The 20,139-nt window shown below is 42.2% G+C and overlaps 1 protein-coding gene across 3 annotated transcripts in view; it reads right to left on the bottom strand.

Moving 5' to 3' along the window:
* ABHD3 (abhydrolase domain containing 3, phospholipase) overlaps positions 1-20,139 on the bottom strand; it is a 56,679-nt gene that overhangs the window by 35,598 nt on the left and 942 nt on the right. For all 3 annotated transcript variants that reach the window (XM_055236646.2, XM_055236626.2, XM_055236636.2), the window contains exons 2-3: positions 19,727-19,890; positions 18,457-18,639 (exon numbers count right to left, since the gene is read on the bottom strand). In XM_055236646.2, coding sequence (XP_055092621.2) covers positions 18,457-18,639; positions 19,727-19,890 — 347 coding nt within the window. The remainder of the gene's footprint in view (positions 1-18,456; positions 18,640-19,726; positions 19,891-20,139) is intronic.

The following is a 20,139-nucleotide window of genomic DNA, read 5'->3' as shown; positions in this document are numbered from 1 at the left end:
GTCATCTTACTGACACTGATTTAGAGCACTAAAAGATTTTAAAAATCTATCTTATAGGTGTAGTGTTTGACAATTTCATCTAAATGCAATGCACTAAAATAAAATTCCAGTTCTCTTAATTCCACATGTGGGTTCAAATTAGAAAATTGTATACTGAAGTGATGTTAATTTTTCCTACCAAGAGTAGAATATTTCCAACTTCTTCCTACGCACATACGTGGGCCTCCAACAAGTGTTTTTAAAACAATTCTAAATACAAGTCAAATTTAAATGTTTTTGCTTTTTTTTTTTTTTTTGAGATGGAGTCTCGCTCTTGTCACCCAGGCTGGAGTGCAATGGTGCGATCTCAGCTCACTGCAACCTCCACCTCCCAGGGTTCAAGTGATTCTCCTGCCTCAGCCTCCTTAGTAGCTGGGATTACAAGCACCCACAACCATGCCTGGCTAATTTTTTTTTTTTTTTTGTATTTTTAGTAGACACAGAGTTTCACCATGTTGACCAGGCTGGTCTTGAACTCCTGACCTCAGGTGATCCGCCCACCTCGGCCTCCCAAAGTGTTGGGATTACAGGCGTGAGCCACTGCATCTGGCCTTGTTTTTGCTTTAAACAAAGAAAAAATATATACCCTCTACCCATTGCATTTGTAACATTCATACGTATCTATTTATATTCTAAGAAACAGCTCTTGTTCCCTTAAGGCTCAGCAAACATGAACACCAGAATTTTACATGAGGTGTAAACATCACAGGTAGAGCCACAAAGAGCCTGGCGCCTGAGGTGGTGGGATGGGCCCCATTATGCTACTGCTTAGCGTTCAGTTGACCTAGGGAGGAAAGATGACCTTGTGCTTTCTCTGATCCTGTTTGCATCTGCTGGGTAAATGGGCTCAGATCAATGTAAAGGGTTTAGATCAATGTTGGCTCAAGTAAGTACTCGGTGAAAGTTAGCTATTAGTAATAATGGTAGTTGTAGTGTCGTGCTGGTTTCAAAAGTTATTCAGTACTTAAAATATGTAACTCTCATTTAACTTTCAGGCAGCCACAGGCCCAGATATGTATTTTTACCATCCTTAGACAAAATCTTGATTTGTGTCTACACAGGTTCTCACTGATTTAGTGAGCCTATATTCATAACAACTAAAATTCATTTTGTTTTTGTCTGATTACCTATTCAACCAACCAAGGCCATTTAAGATTCCAAATCTCTTCTTGCAGGGTGCTGCTGAGCACTGTACAGGTTCTAAGCAACAAAGAACCTACTGCTGTATAGAACATACACAACTCTGACTCTCTTCTCAGGGAGGTCAGATCTCAAGGCACACCACCTTCATTTAATGTGGTATGCAGGCTATGTTCTTGCAAAGGAATTTTCTTGCAACTGAAAAGTCGTATAGAAAATTTTATTAGGCCCAGTTGAAAGAAGAGAAATCCTATTTGAGAAAAAACTAGAAATATTACATTTTATTAACTCACCTAAGATAAATCTTTTCGTTTTTTGAGACCGTGGTCTCACTCTGTCACTCAGGCTGGAGTGTGGTGGCGCAGTCACAGCTCACTGCAGCCTCAGCCTCTCGTGCTCAGGCAATTCTCCTGCCTCAGCCTGCTGAGTAGCTGGGACCACCAGTGCACACCAACACGGCCCAGCTAATTTTTTTTTCTTTTTTTTTGAGACAGAGTCTCGCTCTATCACCCAGGCTGGAGTGCAGTGACATGATCTCGGCTCATTGCAACCTCCATCTCCCAGATTCAAGTGATTCTCCTGCCTCAGCCTCCTTAGTAGCTGGGATTACAGGCACGTGCCACCACATCCAGCTAATTTTTGTACTTTTAGTAGAGATGGGGTTTCCCCATGTTAGCCAGATTGTTCTAAAACTCCTAATCGTAAGTGGTCTGTCTGCCTCAGCCTCTCAAAGTGTTGGGATTACAGGCGTGAGCCACCGTGCCTGGCCAGCCTCGCTAATTTTTATAAGTTATTTGTAAAAACAGGATCTCACCATGTTGCCCAGGTTGGTCTCTAACTCTTGGGCTCAAGTGATCCTCCTGCCTTGGCCTCCCAAATGCTGGGATTACAGGCATGAGCCACCGTGCCTGGCCAGAGAAATCTTAAATAAACTATAAATACATTCAGAAAAGTCAGAGTAGGCTCAGTGACTCCTTTATCTTTTCTTGTTAAAAACAATGGCAAGATGTCTTGATATAAATAAAATTTCAGTTGGCCATCTGTATTTACTTGCATAAGCACTTAAGTCACACAGGAACCAGTGCTAAAGTTAATTATGACCTTGAAACTTGAAGCTCCCAGTCATTCAGAAAAGAACCACTTTAGAGTACAAACATTAAATAAGGATTAAAATGGCTTCTGGAGCAAGATGTCATCATGTGACTGCCAGTGAGAGAAGGCAAGAACATTAGTGAGGGGAAAGAAGAAGATCATCTGCAAACTCATGAAAAAGCAGCCTGTACATCTGGGATTTTCTTCTAAACTGCAGAGTGGGATATTTGCACTTTCCTTCAGGCAACTTTGGAAAGTGGATCACAGTTCTGGTAGCTCTTGCTAGAGGACGAATTGTACTGACCACTCCATAAGACTTTGATCCTAACAATGTTCAATCAGTAGCAGTCATCATTGCATACTTCAAGCCCTGGACGTGGGGCAGAGAGATAAGGAAGAATGAGGAAGCAAAGCAGCTACAGAGGACGGCAGAAAGAAGGTTGCCATCCTGCGCTTTCTCCCACTCCAGCTGGGGATGAGCAACCAGCTCTTTTCATTTAACCCCTTTGCTACCCTGACAGTCATCAGGATACACTGAGCTAAAAGGGCTGGCTGTGAAACTACTATTTCTAAGGCACTGAAAAATCTCTTAACCTCCTCTTCTTTTTTTCTTTAGAGATAAGGTCTCACTGTTGTCCAGGCTGGAGTGCAGTGACACAATCACGGCTCACTGCAGCCTCAACCTCCTGGGCTCATGTGATTCTCAGCCTCCCGAGTAGCTGGGACTACAGGGGCATGCCACCACATCTGGCTAATTTTTAAATTTTTTGTAGAGATGGGGTCTCCCTGTGTTGCCCAGGCTGGTCTTGAACTTGTGAGCTCAAAACAATCCTCTCGTCTTGGCCTCCTAAAGTTTTGGAATTACAGGTATGAGCCACTGTGCCCAGCCTGGTTTTTTTTTTTTTTTTTTTTTTTTTTTTTTTTTGAGAAAGAGTCTTGCTGTGTTGCCCCTGCTGGAGTGCAGTGGTGCAATCTCGGCTCACTGCAAGCTCCACCTCCCAGGTTCAAGCCATTCTCCTGTCTCAGCCTCCCAAGTAGCTGGGACTACAGGTGCCTGCCACCACGCCTGGCTAATTTTTTGTATTTTTTTTAGTAGAGACAGGGTTTCACCGTGTTAGCCAGGACGGTCTCGATCTCCTGACCTCGTGATCTACCTGCCTTGGCCTCCTAAAGTGCTGGGATTACAGGCATGAGCCACCACGCCCAGCCGCCTCTGTTAAGCTTCTGTAACAGCTCTCTCCAATTAATTTTTACAGTTACCTCAAACAATTCTAAAGGGCGTGTATATGAGGGAAATTGTTCTGCAAAGCATATTTTTCGTACATATTTGAACTATATAATTTTTTTCCTGAAAACAAGGAAAATATAAAGAGAAGAAATATCAAATAAAGAACAAATCTGGTAAGAAGAACTTTCTGTGACAAGATAACCCATTAACCAGGGAAGCAGGTGGGTGTCCTTTAATGAAGGTTAAATAAAAGGAAGAGATTACCTATAGCACAGAGTTTCTCAATCTTTAGTGCTATGGACATTTCAGCCCAAATAATTCTTTGTAGCAGTGCTGTCCTGTGCATTATAGGATACTCAGCAGCATCTCTGGCCTCTACCAACTAGATGCCAGTAGCACATGCCACAGGCATAACAACCAAAAATGTCTCCAGACATTGCCAAATGTTCCCTGGGGGAAAAACTGCCCCTAGGATGAGAACCACTGTCACGGTGAGATGGACCAGAGAGCCTCGAATCTGCTCAGGCTTGAACCCTGGAAGTCAAGGTTGCAGTGCTGTGATCACACCACTGCACTCCGGCCTGGGTGATGGAGAGCCTGTCTCAAAAAACAAAAACAAAAAAAGTAGCAGACTCTGAGCTTGGGCACCTAAGAAAAGCAGTGAAACTTCCATAGGTTTTGAGTACCTGTCTAGGCCTAGTTTCCAAATCTGTGATTTTATCAGGCAATCTGAAATATTTCAGTTCTAAGATTCCCCAAATCTTTAAGTCTAACAATAGAAATGAAAATCAGCAAAGGGTAGAATGAGAGGAACATTCAGGGATCAGCTAGTCATATGATTGATTTCAGGTAATAATAATAACAACAGATACTGTTTACTGGTGTTTACTATGTGCCAGATCATGTTCTAAGCACTTTACATGAATATTAATATTGGAATAACTCATTTATTCATTCAATAATATTTACTGAACTAAAGATTGAGTTAGAGCCTGTAGTAGAGAAACAAAATATCAACATAAGGTTCCTGGCCTCAAGGAGGGTACAATCTAGTTAGATTGAAAAGATATGCACCATATTTTCAGTTGAGTGACTACAACAAAAGTAATAAAACAAGACAGTATAGGATTCAATGTCCAAGGAGTGGTATAGACAATAAAACCCTATGAGGTCAGGATGGGCAAAATGAAGAAAGGCTTCATAAAAGGTAGATAGATCTTATGTTAGGACTTGAAAAATAGTAAAGATTCCAGCAAAAGGCAAGTGTGAGATACATTGTAAAGGGAGTAATCCAAGCAAAGATATAAGGTGAGAATGTATTAAATGTTCTAAGGGATGAAAAATCAATTACCAGTTGAAGAGTGGTTACATGGACAGTAACAATAGAAAATAAGAACGCGGGCCGGGCGCAGTGGCTCACGCCTGTAATCCCAGCACTTTGGGAGGCCGAGGCGGGCGGATCACAAGGTCAGGAGATCGAGACCATCCTGGCTAACACGGTGAAACCCCGTCTCTACTAAAAATACAAAAAATTAGCCGGGCGAGGTGGCAGGCGCCTGTAGTCCCAGCTGCGCGGGAGGCTGAGGCAGGAGAATGGCGTGAACCCCGGGGGGCGGAGCCTGCAGTGAGCCGAGATCGCGCCACTGCACTCCAGCCTGGGCGACAGAGCGAGACTCCGTCTCAAAAAAAAAAAAAAAAAAAAAAAAAAAAAAGAAAATAAGAACGGAAAAACAGGTTAGGACAAAAATAAACATAAGGCTCTGAATTCCAGATAAAGAAAAGATAAGGAAGTTCTGCCTCTAGTAATGTCCAGGTAGATCCTTTAGGGCCAAGCTTTCCATAGAATAACTATACTTCTTGAAAAAATATAAAGGCAGTAGAGAACAACAACGACGACAACAAAAAGCTGCAGAAACTGAATGGGAGTTGACACTAGGAAAATGACAACCATACTGGGTGAGTTTTCAATTTTTACAGCTTCTCCTTTTTTTACCTGAGGGAAGGCAGTAGTTGGTTATCACTCAATGATAAATAAAAGTTGGACAGAAATGCTCAGTCTCTTGGATGGGCGCGGTGCTCACACCTGTAATCTCAGCCCTTTGGGAGGCCAAGTTGGGTGGATTACCTGAGGTCAGGAGTTCAAGACCAGCCTGGCCAACACAGTGAAACACCATCTCTACTAAAAATACAAAAATTAGCTGGGCGTGGTGGCAGGCACCTGTAATCCCAGCTACTTGGGAGGCTGAAACAGGAGAATCGCTTGAATCCAGGAGGCGGAGGTTGCAGTGAGCCAAGATCACACCATCGCACTCCAGACTGGGCAACAACGGTGAAATTTGGTCTCAAAAAAAAAAAAAAATAGGGGAAATGCTCAGTCTCACAGGCTTGAAGAACTATTAAAACAGTTTGGGGCAACAATAGAAGTTGAAAAACAAGCAGAAAAAAAATCTTAGAATGGATACACAGAGAAAGAGCACTAAATTCTGACTAAAAGCTGGGCCCAAATCTCTAGCTGATCCTTCATCTATACATATGTGAAACACACTACAAGCAACCCAATTAAGGCTAAAAAAACCGGACAAAGATTTCAACTGTGATTTACAACAGAGGAGAGAGAGTTTGAAGTTTGAGCGCAGCCAAGTTAACTATCTAATAAAACAAACAAAAAGCAACACTCTTTTGGGAAAATATAACAGAATCCAGAGTCTCTACAATGGATTATTCAAACTGTCCAGAACACACCCCCAAATTGCTAGACCGTGAAGAAACAGGAAAACATGACCCATACTCAAGAGACAACCTAACTGACCCCGAGATGGTCCAGATGTTAGAACTAGCAGATGAAGTTTTACAGCAGCTACTATAACTCAAGAACATTAAGGGTGGTGGGGTGGGGGAGCTTGTAAAGAATTTAAAAAAAAAAAATAGAAAATCTCAGCACAATAAAATTTATTACAATGGAAATTCTAGAAAAAAATATAAAATCTGAAATAAAAAATTCACTGGATTTGCAAATTGCAGCTCGAACATAGGACAAGAGGAAAAAGGTCCAAAAAAAGTAGAACCTCAGTGATTTGTAAAACAATATAAAAAAAAAAAAACATACATGTAATTGTGGGCTGGGCATGGTGACTCACCCCTGTAATTACAGCACTTTGGGAGGCTGAGGCAGGCAAATCACTTGAGGTCAGGAGTTTGAAACCAGCCTGGCCAACATGGTGAAACCCCGTCTCTACTAAAAATACAAAAATTAGCCAGGCGTGGTGGCAGGTGCCTGTAATCCCAGGTACTCAGGAGGTTGAGGCAGGAGAATCGCTTGAACCCAGGAGGCAGAGGTTGCAGTGAGTCAAGATCATGCCACTGCACTCCAGCCTGGGCAACAGAGCAAGACTGTCTCAAAAAAAAAAAAAAAAATCCACTACATTAACAATTACATTAAATGTAAATGAATAAGAACCTCAATTAAAAGATGGAGATTGTCAGGATTTAAAAAAAGCAAGATCTGGCTGGGCACAATGGCTCATGCCTGTAATCCCAGCACTTTGGGAGGCCGAGGCAGGTGGATCACCTGAGGTCAGGAGTTTGAGACCAGCCTGGCCAACATGGTGAAACCCCATCTCTACTAAAAGTACAAAAATTAGCCTGGTGTGGTGGTGGGTGCCTATAATCTCAGCTACTTGGGAGGCTGAGGCAGGAGAACTGCTGGAACCTGGGAGGCGGAGGTTGCAGTGAGCCAAGATCATGCCATTGCACTCCAGCCCAGGTCAACAACAGTGAGACTCTGCCTCAAAAAAAAAAAAAGAGCAAGATCTAACTACATGCTATCTACAAGCAATACACTTTAAATACAATGACAAGATACTCTGAAAGTTAAAGTGTAAATAAAGATATATCACACAAACACTCAGCAAAAAAAGAACGAAGTGGCTATGATAATATCAGGTAAAGCAAACTTCATGACCAGAGGTTAAGAAGAACATTTCATGATGATAAAAAGTTAATTCATAAGAAGACTAATAATCTTAAATGTGTATGTGTCTAACAGAGCTTCCGTATATATGAAGCAAAATTAATAGAATTAAATGGAGAAATAGAAAATCTACAACTATATTTTAAAATGCTTCTATCAATAAAAGTGAGCTGTAAATAGTCTGAATAACATTATCAATATTAACCAAATTTAAATATATAGAACACCATATTCCAACAAGAGAATATACATTCTTTTCAAGAAATGATACTATCTAAACATTTCCAAGCTTATAAAGGTCATAAAGGTGGTAAAACAAATGAACATAATTCATGTACCTTTTTCTAAGATGCTTCAGAAATCAAATGCAGTAATTAACGTGAGTATATTATTCACTATTACATGCCTAACTCATGATTATCACATGGTAATAGAGAACACTGAAAGTCAATTCATAATTCAGGAACCTCATTATTTCCCGTTTCAACTCTTTCCCTATAAAATCTATTATCTGAGTAGGAAACATGAGTTGTTTGCCTGTCATGTCTTGAATCTCCCTGATAAAACTGAGTCCCAATGATATCACAGGTATACATTATCATATTAAGCAACAATCATGGGATTGCAAGAGCTAGGTTTTCCCAAGCTAAGAGCCTAAGGCATCCAAGGGTATACAATAGTAGTAAAGAAGGCTTTTCAGGAACTATCAACATTTCAAAAAGCCTCACAGAAATCATATGTTTATCTGTAATAAGCCTGTACATTCCAATCTTTTCTTTTTTAAGACGGAGTTTTGCTCTTGCTGCCCAGGCTGGAATGCAGTGGTGCAATCTCAGCTCACTGCAACCTCTGTCTCCTAGGTTCAAACAGTTCTTCTGCCTTAGCCTCCCAACTAGCTGGGATTACAGGCGTCTGCCACCACACTCGGCTAATTTTTGTATTTTTAGTAGAGACGGGGTTTCACCATGTTGGCCAGGCTGGTCTCGAACTCCTGACCTCAGGTGATCCACCTGCCTCAGCCTCCCAAAGTGCTGGGATTATAGGCGTGAGCCACCGCACCTGGCCCTACATTTCAATCTTAACCCTGTCACACACCAGCTAATTTTGATCAAATTACTCTTTTGTTAGTAATTTCTGCTTTTTGTTTGGTAAAATGGGGTTTATAATATGTATCTTGAACTGGGTATATACTAAGTAGGATAACCTATATATAATGCCTGGCATGGGGCCTATCATGTGGCAGGCACTCAGCAAAGCTAAATTTAATTGTAACCAACCAAAGTGGCAATTCTGGTTATTTCTTGCTGATCATAAGTTCTAAGCGGCCCTATGAATTTTTTTAAAAAAAGAATAGCAAGTTAATATTTAATTAATGCAGTTTGTTTTTTAGGTATATTTCAAAACCAGTGGCCACAAGGGAAAAAGAGTCAAAGGTATCTTTAATGTGAAGAAGCTGAAAATGAATGATACAACTAGCATCGCTAATTCTTTCAGTGATCTTATACTATTTTATTGCAATCGTTTCCCTTCCCTGCTTTAGCTGTGATCCTAAAATTTACTCAGCTGCTTTCTGATGTTCTCATATTTCATTTCACTCATTTGATTTTTAGCTGTGTCTCTTTGGTATTTTTGTAGATTTTGTCAATAAACACCCAGCTGAACTGGCCCTATTTAATAAGCAAAGTGCTCTAAATTTATAGTGCTTGTAAGTAACAGTTGTTACTCCAGTGTCACAAGTCACTGCTGGAAACCATATTACCCAAAACAGACTCAGAGGCATGGATTACAGGACAATGTCGATTCCAGCGGCCACTCTACCTTAGCAAGACATTTCCTTCCTTCTCTCTGTACTACCCTTTGGCTTGCCAGGCACACTGTTGTCTCTGGGCTCTCTTGGAATGGCATCTTCTTGGTATTAATAACGGTAAGGTGTAGGCAGTAAGTATCTCATTTTAATCTGACCAGATTACAACAGTGGGGCTTTCCCCTAAGCCATATAATCAATGGTCCTAATTCACTTCTTAAGGTTTCATAGCTGACACTTACAAAATGTTTGCCATAGGCCCGGTACTAGTCAACATTCTTTATACACATTACATGCAATCCACACAACCCTGTGAGGTCTAGGTATTGTTACAGATGAGAAAACAGTTGCTGAGCAATGACATAATTTGTCTGTGGGTAGGCAGGTAGTGTACGACAGAGCTAGGATCTGAACCCAGGCAGATCCGACTCAAGAATCCACTTAACCACCTCACTTCACTGCCCAGCACTACCTAAGCTGTAACACTCAGGTCTCTTTTTCCAAAGAAGACCGGTGCTCTGAACACAGAGTACCCTTTGAGGGCATGCCAATTCTGATAAAAAGAGCTTTGTCCCTGAAGGTTTAATTGAGGTGCCATGTTATAATGGAACAGCTAACAATTAGTGCCCTAGAGAATGGGACCACTTGTCAGTCTCCACCATAACTTTTTCTGGAATAACAAGAAAGAAGCTAACCTCTTCATTCAGTGCTTTCTAACATGCATTACTCAATCTGGCTAGTCTCACAAATGATCAGTTAACCGCCTTATTCCCAAAAGTTTAAAAACCAAATTATTTTAACAACAACAAAATGAGTTACTGAGAAAAAAATATTCTGGTGTTAATTTAAAATGATTTCTTATCTAAAACATTGCTTTTAGATGAGGGAAAGCGTGGTCAGAACTAACCCTTCTGTTTTGCTGTCTCGTTTTCCTTAGTTCAGCCTCTCTCATCCCTCCTCCCTCAGGAAGTCTGTAGCTAGACTCCCCACCCCTGTCCCCCACCAAGGCACCTCTAATGCTGCAGGAAAAGCTAAATTGCATCTAGAGCTATGATAACTTCAAATGACATTTACTTGCTACTTCCTCTACATAAAATATTCTCAGGATCACTTTTTTTTTTAATTTTTATTTTTTTTTTGAGACGAAGTCTCGCTCTGTCACCCAGGCTGGAGTGCATGGCACAATCTCGGCTCACTGCAACCTCTGCCTCCTGGGTTCAAGTGATTCTCCTGCCTCAGCCCCCCGAGTAGCTGGGATTATAGGTGGGGGCCACCATACCCGGCTAATTTTTGTATTTTTTAGTAGAGATGGGGTTTCACCATGTTGGTCAGGCTGGTCTCGAACTCCTGACCTCAAGTGATCCGCCTGCCTTGGCCTCCCAAAGGGCTGGGATTACAGGTGTGACCCACTGTGCCCGGCCAGGGCCACATTTAGGAGCAAGTTTTAACAACTTTTAAATAATCTCCTACACTGAGTCTCTCAAGAATATAAATGATGAACAGTGACATCCTTGCTACCAGTAGGTGGCCTCTGCAATGAATAAGAGATCTTAATTCTGTCAAACCATACCAAAAAATTACTTTTTTCTCTAAGTAGGAAATAAAGTAACAAGACAGTAAGAAATGTCTTAAAACACAAGTTTACTATCTTGCAAAAATCCGAGTGATCCTTTTGCCCTGTTTCTCTCCTTTCTCTGTCAAACTCATCGAATGTGTGATCCATTCCTGTTCTGTCTACTGAGGTCATCTACCCAGCAGCTTGGCTTCCTTCCTCATCGTTCTACTGAGATCCTCTCAGGTTTTGCTTTATTCATCCTCCTTCTCAAGTTGTATGTGACACCGCTGACCCACTCCTTCCCTCCATAAAATGACTCTTTTGGCTCTTCTGATATTTCTGAATCCCAGTACTGCCAACTCTTGACTACTCAGTGGCACGAGCTGCTAGTCACCTCCCAATATCCATCCTTCCCTTCTTCCTCAGCAACAGAAGTCCCAATTTTAGTTGGTACATGGCTGTCCAAAATAAAGATATGATTTTTTTTTTTTTTGAGATGGAGTCTCGCTCTTGTCACCCAGGCTGGAGTGCAATGGCGCAATCTCAACTCACTGCAACCTCCGCCTCCTGGGTTCAAGCGATTCTCCTGCCTCAGCCTCCCAAGTAGCTGGGATCACAGGCACCCGCCACCATGCCCGGCTAAAGTTTTTGTATTTTTAGTAGAGATGGGGTTTCACCATGTTGGCCAGGCTGGTTTCAAACTCCTGTCCTCAAGTGATCCGCCTGCCTTGGCCTCCCAAAGTGCTGGGATTATAGGTGTGAGCCATCATGCACGGCCAAGATTTTTCAAGCTTCCCTTGCAGCCAAGAGCGGGCCAATGTGATACAAGCAAAAGTGGTGTGCACAATTGCTGGGATGCATCTTTAAAGGAAGATGGTACTTTTCCTATTCCTGCTTTTTTTCTCCTTCTTGGGTGTTAGAATGCAGATGTGATGGCTACTACTGAAGCATCCATGTTATGAAGCAACATATTAGGTTGGTGCAAAAGTAATTGGGGTTTTTGCCATTAAACATAATGGCAAATTACTTTTATTTTTGCCATTACTTTTAATGGCATTAAATTTGCCATTACTTTTAATGGCAAAAACCACAATTACTTTTGCACCAACCTAAGAATAAAAGCAGCTTAGGTTCCTGACACTGACATGTGCCATACAAGCCGTGATCTACCTTCTTAGATTTTTACATGAGAGAGAAATAAGTTTATATCGTCACTATTGAGTTTTTCGTCACTTACAGCCAATCCTGCTCCTTTCTGATGTACATTTCCCTGCTGCTGCACAGTCTTTGCCACTTTGACTAGACTGTATGCTCTTTGGGAATAGGTTCTGATATTGTACTTTGCAGCACCAAAATACTTATGACTGATCTAGATTTCAATGAACTTACAACTGTATAATTCTGGATGGGTCATTCTTGTTAATATTAGTTGGGGGTGGAATATAATGGTAAATGAAGGCTCTCGGTTTTATTTTTTTTAATTTTAAAATTTTTTCTTTTTTTTCTCCCAAGTAATAATGGCTCTCAATTTTAAAAAGTCAAAAGATGATTCAGATTTTGTTGGAGTTACTGTTTTTCTTTTTTTTTTGAGATGGAGTCTTGCTCTGTCGCCCAGCCTGGAGTGCAGTGGCGTGATCTCGGCTCACTGCAAGCTCTGCCTCCCGGGTTCACGACATTCTCCTGCCTAAACCTCCCAAGTAGCTGAGACTACAGGCACCCGCCACCACGCCCAGCTATTTTTTTTTTTAATATATTTTTAGTAGAGACAGGGTTTCACCGTGTTAGCTAGGATGGTCTCGATCTCCTGACCTCATGATCCGCCTGCCTTGCCCTCCCAAAGTGCTGGGATTACAGGTGTGAGCCACCACACCTGGCCTTTCTCCTTGTTTTTGTTGTAGTACTGGAAATCAATTCAGAAAATGGGAAAAAGATTTAAGAAAACAAGATATTATTCATGTACATAAAATAATACCTATTAGGCTATATTACTGGAGATTTTTTGGAATGAATGGTAAGGTTTCTAACTACTTTATCAATCATACAGGTGTAAATTGTTAGAGAGAACTGCCTTTTCTCCAGCTTTCTGGTTTCCATGAAGAGGGCTTCTCTCTAAACATACTTCTGGTCTTTTATTATTATTCATTGTTATTATTTTGGTTTTTTTTTTTGGTAGAAATGGGGGGTCTCACTCTGTGGTTCGGGATGGTCTCAAACTCTTGGGCTCAAGCAATCCTCCTGCCTTAGCCTTCCAAAGTGCTGGGATTATAGGAATAAGACACTGCACCTGGCATTCCTGGCCTCTCTTACTTTACTTTCCTTCCAGGAGGTGGTAGACATAACTGATTGATAAAATTTGAAAGAATTTATCTGGCTTAGCAACTTTCTCCTCTTGGGGGCAGGAACTATCCAAAAGAGTACATACTGCAATCCACCAGTGAAGATGGACAGGTTATCTTCATATAGGCAGGCCAAACATTCCCCATCTCATTCTATTTACCTTTTTTTTTTTTTTTTTGAGCCAGTGTCTTGCTGTGTCACCCTGGCTTGAGTGCAATGGTGCGATCTCGGCTTACTGCAACTTCCACAATCTGGGTTCAAGTGATTCTTCTGCCTCAGCCTCCCGAGTAGCTGGGACTACCGGCACACGCCACCATACCTGGCTAATTTTTGTATTTTAGTAGAGACGAGGTGTCACCATATTGGCCAGGCTGGTCTCGAACTCCTGACCTTGTGATCAGCCCACCTCAGACTCCCAAAGTGCTGGGATTATAGGCATGAGCTACCGTGCCCAGCCTATTTATCCTTTTCTTTAAAAAACTGAGACAGAGTCTCACTCTGTTGCCCAGGCTGGAGTGCAGTGGCATGATCTTGGCTCACTGCAACCTCCACCTCCTGAGTTCAAGCGATTCTTCTGCCTCAGCCTCCCAAGTAGCTGGAATTACAGGCGCATGCCACGATGCCCAGCTAATTTTTTGTATTTTTAGTAGAAACAAGATTTCACCATGTTGGCCAGGCTCGTCTCAAACTCCTGACCTCAAGTGATCCACCCGCCTCGGCCTCCCAAGGTGCTGGGATTACTGGCCTGAGCCACCATGCCTAGCCTCATTCTATTTACCTTTGACTTACATAGTAAAGCGTTTGCTCACAATTATCTTAAACAAACTTAAGCCTAGTTTCCATCCCATCCATCCTGAATTTTGAATTAGTGCACCTTAACAGAAAAGTACTTTGTTTTTGTTAGTTTTCAGGTAGACAGAAAAAAACAGTGGTTTAACATCAATAATAAACCATTATGTCTCCTTTGACCATATGCTGGGAGTTAGGTTCTCTCTAATGTCTAAATCATATCTCATATCTCACCAGTAAATCATTGACAGTTCCCTGGTGACCTGACATAATTCATGACTCTCCCTAAACCTTCAACCTTTACACAAGATAGTAACTGGGACAGGATGGCAAGTGCACCCTGTGCTTCAGGGATATTCATACTGAAGATACTGAAACTCTCATGTATGGCAGACATGGTAACATCTATGTACTCCCACAAGCAAACTACATGTTCCTCTATCCCAAGAGGTAGATTTGCTTGTACTCGTTCTTTTGAATTATAAAACATTTTTTTTTTTTTTTGAGATGGAGTTTTGCTCTGTCGCCCAGCCTGGAGTGCAATGGTGCGATCTCAGCTCACTGCAACCTCCGCCTCCCGGGTTCAAGCGATTCTCCTGCCTCAGCCTCCCAAGTTGCTGGGAGTACAGGCACCCGCCACCATGTCCAGCTAATTTTTTGTAGTTTTAGTAGAGATGGGGTTTCACCATGTTGGCCAGGCTAGTCTTGAACTTCTGACCTGAGGGGATCTGCCCATGTCGGCCTCTCAAAGTGCTGGGATTACAGGCTTGAGCCACCATGCCTGGCCTATAAAACATTTTCTACCCTGGCCAGGGAATAGAAGATGAGGGAAGGAAGACATAAACATTTTCTTTTTTTTCTTTTTTAAGACAGAGTCTTGCTCTGTCACCCAAGCTGGAGTGCAGTAACTCACTGCAACCTGTCTCCCGGGTTCAACCATCTCGGCCCACTGCAATCTCTGCCTCCCAGTTTTAAGCAGTTCTTCTGCCTCAGCCTCCCAAGTAGCTGGGATTACAAGTATCCACCACCACACCCAGCTAATTTTTCTCTGTATTTTTAGTGGAGATGGGGTTTCGCCATGTGGGCCAGGCTGGTCTTGAACTCCTGACCTCAGGTGATCCACCCGCCTTGGCCTCCCAGACTGCCGGGATTACAGGCGTCAGCCACTGTGCCTGGCTGACATAAACATTTTCTAAAGACCCACTTTGTGCAGGGCACCCAACTAAGTACTTTACACTTATTTTTTTTTGAGATGGAGCCTTGCTTTGTCTCCTAGGCTGGAGTGCAGTGGCACCATCTCAGCTCACTGCAACCTCCACTACCCAAGTTCAAGCGATTCTTGTGTCTTGTAGATTACAGGTGCACGCCACTATGCCTGGTTAATGGGGTTTCGCCATGTTGACCAGGCTGGTTTCGAACTCCTAACTTCAAGTGATTCGCCCACCTCAGCCTCGCAAAGTGTTGGGATTACAGGCATGGGCCACCACACCCGGCCTACTTTACACATTCTAACTAAACTCTGTGAAGTAGGTGAGAATGCTGTGATAAGGGAAGTTAAAATTACACATATTACACAGCTTTTCACAAACCCTGTTATCTGCTAGATCCCATGCTACAGTACCAATGACTTAGATCATTTTGGTACCTAAAGACTCAACTCGGCCTTGCGCCAAACTGCCAGATCTATTTTTATTCTTAGTGGTCTTTAAAACTACCTGGCTTTCTGTGGTAGGTTGCAAAAATATTTTGAAGCTCTTCCTATCAAGAGGCAGAGTCTATTTCCCTACACTTTGACTCTGGGCTATCATGTGACTTGCTTTGACCAGTAGCACTGTGGGAGTTCTCAGCCTGGGCCTCTAGAGGCCCTGAAGCTTCTGCTTTTGTATTTTTTTTTTTTTTTTTTTTTGAGATAGAGTTTCGCTCTTGTTGCCCAGGCTGGAGTGCAATTGTGCAATCTTGGCTCACTGCAAACTCCGCCTCCCGGGTTCAAGTTCTCCCTCAGCCTCCCGAGTAGTTGGGATTACAGGCACGTGCCACCATGCCTGGCTCATTTTTGTATTTTTAGTACAGATGGGGTTTCACTATGTTGGCCAGGCTAGTCTTGAACTCCTGACCTTGTACTCCGCACGCCTCAGCCTGTGGATGAGTGCTGGGATTACAGGCGTGAGCCACTGCGCCCGGCGAAAATCTGGCAACCTTTATAAGCAATGGACAAAAAGTATGTGCACTGGCAACTCCAGAGCTTGTAAGATTCAGTCCTTGAGTTTCAACCACATTGTTTTTATTTAATTTTTTATTTTTTTGAGACGTAGTCTCACTCTGTTGCCCAGGCTGGAGTGCAGTGGCGCGATCTTGGCCCACTGCAACCTCTGCCTCCCAGGTTCAAGCAATTCTCCTGCCTCAGCCTCTGGAGTAACTGGGATTACAGGCGTGCGCCACCACACCTGTCTAATTTTTTTTGTATTTTTAGTAGAAACAGGGTTTCACCATGTTGGTCAGGCTGGTCTCGAACTCCTGACCTTGTGATCCGCCCGCCTCGGCTCCCAAAGTGATGGGATTACAGGCGTGAGCCACCATACCTGGCCCCAACTTTTTTATTTTTTTTGAGATGGAGTTTTGCTCTTGTTGCCCAGGCTAGAGTGCAATGGCACAATCTCGGCTCACTGCACCCTCTGCCTCCCAGGTTCAAGCAATTCTCCTGCCTCAGCCTCCTGAGTAGCTGGGATTACAGGTGCCCGCCATCACACCTGGCTAATTTTTGTATTTTTGGTAGAGACGGGGTTTCACCATGTTGGCCAAGTTGATCTTGAACTCCTGACCTCAAGTGATCCACCCGCCTCGGCCTCCCAAAGTGCTGTTATTACAGGCGTGAGCCACTGCACCTGGCCCACATTGTTTTTAAAAGCAGGTCTAAGTCTTGAGAGACAGCTCAGGCCAAATCTAGAAGCAGTAATTTAAATATGTACAAAAGGCTTTATGATCTTCTGTACTTTCTGAGCATGACTAAGTTTTAGCCAAAAAAAAAAAAATGGAACCAGGCCTGTAAGAGACTGCAGTGAACCATGATCATACCACTGTGCTCCATGCTAGGCAACAGAGCCAGATTCGGTTTCCAAAAAAAAACAAAAACAAAAACAAAACCCCAAAAAACAAAAGAACCAAGCCTCACATCTAACTGTATGGTGCTTAAACATGGAATAATAATGAATTCCTGCTACTGCTAAGCAAATTTCTTGAATATAATTCTTGAACATCATATCATAGTTCTTGAGAGAATGTTACTTCATGGACAAAATAGGCTATTATTTATAAAAGATAAGAATTAACTTGTTAAAATTGAGTTAGCTATCATGGAATTTTCCCCTTTACATCAAACATCAAAATGTTCTTCTTTTCTTTCTTTTTTTTTTCTTTTTGCCCAAGGTGTCACTCTGTCATCCAGGCTGGAGTCCAGTGGCACGATCATGGTTCACTACAGTCTCTACCTCCTGGGCTCAACTGATCGTCCTACCTCAGCCTTGTCAGTAGCTGGAACTATAGGTGCATGCCACCATGCCCGGCTAATTTTTGTAGACTAGGTCTCACCATGTTGCCCAGGCTGGTCTCGAACTCCTGGGCTCAAGCAATCCACCGGCTTTACGCCTTCCAAAGTGCTGGGATTACAGGCGTGAGCCACTGTGACCAGCCTAAAATTATTTTTTTAAGGTAAACTTACTATCAGCTTTTCACACAAGTGTTTCAAGTTTAACAAAAGATACAACTCTAAATACAACTCACAGAGTGTTCCATTACAATAATTACCAGCTAAAAAAAAAAAAGCTGTGGCACAAAAAATCAGTACCTTTTATAATGACTCTACTTTAAGATTCTAGAGCTGAACTTGAAACTTAAAGTTGCTAAATCACTTGCAAAAAATTAAATTGTACCTGGTGACTGAGCTTAATAATGGTTACTCAGAAAAGCTGTGGCATCATCAACTGGAGACTAGCCAAGTGCACCTGCAAACTCAAGTGGTCAGAAGAGGCAGAGATCACCTTTGATAAATAAGGACGACCTACAAGCTGATTCTGAATATTTTTTGCACTTGGGAGCTAGCCAGGGTGACAAGATTAGTGAATCCGGGCCCCAGAATGTGGCATGAGGGCCACTGTGTACTCTCTCAGGGGTTTGTAATTGCTGTTCTCCCTCCATAACACTCTCTCCGTTGGGGTGGGGATGGGGGGAAGGGCTCAGTCAATGCTCAGATGATTCTAATTTCATTCATTAATTCAGCCTAAATCTGCAGGGTGTCTACCATGCTAAGTGACATTTCTTGTAAGATGATTCAGTTATGCATCTTCCTGAAAAAAAGAGGAAAAAAAGAATGCAGAGAAAAATAATAATTTAAGGGACTGCTTTTCTATGCAAGAAGCACTAAGTATTTCTGAAACAAACATGTAGTTATATTTGTACTTCATTTGGAATGGATCAAGTGAAAAAAAAAAGAAATCTTTTACTGGTACCTGTATCCTAATTCTTCACTAAGATGGATCATATGAAGGATATATGACTCCTTGCTTGTTCCAGTGAGGCCAGGCAACAATAAGATAGTAGGTCTGGTGCTGGCATCCATATAACACGTACTGTTATCATTATCAAACCAGTCCAGTGAAATCTGTCCTCCATCTGCAGTTTTAATAAGTTCACTGAAAGGAATAATTCAGAAGACATTACTATTTACATGTTTTAAGTCATGTCTTAATTTTGTTTTAATTCTAAACACATGACATTATTTGGTCATCAAAAAATAACATTTTTCCAGCATTAACGAACACACACCCATATCTCGATCTACATATCATTTTCTTTCATTAGAAGGATTTTATGAAGATTAGTACCATCAAGTATTTCCAGCAACCTCCGTACAAGGTCGTATATAAAAATGAACTGCTAATTATTAAGATAAATGAATACTTACTCATTACTCTAAAACACCCAGCATTTAACCCTTGTTTGATTGAGGTCACTCAACTAACGTGACAGGGAAGTCTGAATAAGTAAAATGCTGATCTAATCTCTGACCACTGCTCTAGCTCTTTGGACTCAATAATGCAGTCTCCTTGTATGGTATACTTAAAGATTTTCTTCTGAAATAATTTAAAGTATTTCTCACATAGTATTTATGAACTTACAGAATTTTCCCAAATAAACAGTGCAAGTTCCAGGCAACAAAATAAACTCCAGAAGGATAGATGACTAAGGGAAATTAATAACAGGCACCATTTAAATCTGGTTCCTGATAAATCCTGGACCGTATCTTTAACACATCAAGAGCTATTATCATCAAGATCCCATTTGCCTGTCAATAGGAAGTCATTTTACACCAATAAATCTCCCAAAACCCAAATTAAGTGGCATCCTTCTCACCCCACCCCCACTCCCAGTATCTGCTACATATCAATGAATGAATGCAGATCATCAAAAGATCTGGGTCTTTCTGACAGATGTATGACAAACTGCGAGAGAGTAATCCCCAAACACTTCTCTCATCCTAAAAATAAACTATTTACATCAGGTTGGCGGTTAGGCGGGGGCCAGGAGGCAAATACCTGCAGCTGGGGTATTTTCCTGCAGCTGGGGGTGGAGCCGGGGACATACCTTCCATTTTCATTCCCTCTGTCTGTTCTATACACTTCCTAAAGCAGAGATTCTATTAACCAAGAACTGGGAATAAGCAAACAAACAAAAAAACTGTGATTTTGCAGAAATGACTGAAAACGGAAATTCACTTACTTCCTGTACTGCACCGGGGGCTTCGAAGTGATGAAAGGTCTAAGCAGGGTCTGTCCTCGACTCTCCCAGCACCAGACCGTCGGGTAGTACGTTTCTGTAACCACGGGACAGTGGTCTTGAAGGAAGCGGCTGAAACTCTCACCCCCCGTCACTAACTGGGGTTTCTGAAGGGAAAAGCATTATCAGAGAAGGGCCCAGAGCAAAGTTTCTGCCAACCGTAAACCAGAAACCGGCAAAGACTTGTCGCTCGCGCGCGCGCTCCCTCCGATTACATCTCTTTCTGGAGGGCTGACGCAAAAAATTCACAGTCACAGAGGACTGAAACGGGGGTTTCGCCAGTGCCCCGAGGGGAAGGCGAGAATCGCGATAAGGGAGTTTGTTTTTACCTCCGCCTCCCGGGTTCAGGGGATTCT

Source organism: Symphalangus syndactylus, chromosome 1, assembly GCF_028878055.3.
Source record: "Symphalangus syndactylus isolate Jambi chromosome 1, NHGRI_mSymSyn1-v2.1_pri, whole genome shotgun sequence".
Classification (NCBI taxonomy): domain Eukaryota; kingdom Metazoa; phylum Chordata; class Mammalia; order Primates; family Hylobatidae; genus Symphalangus; species Symphalangus syndactylus.
This window is presented reverse-complemented; position numbering and strand designations above follow the sequence as displayed.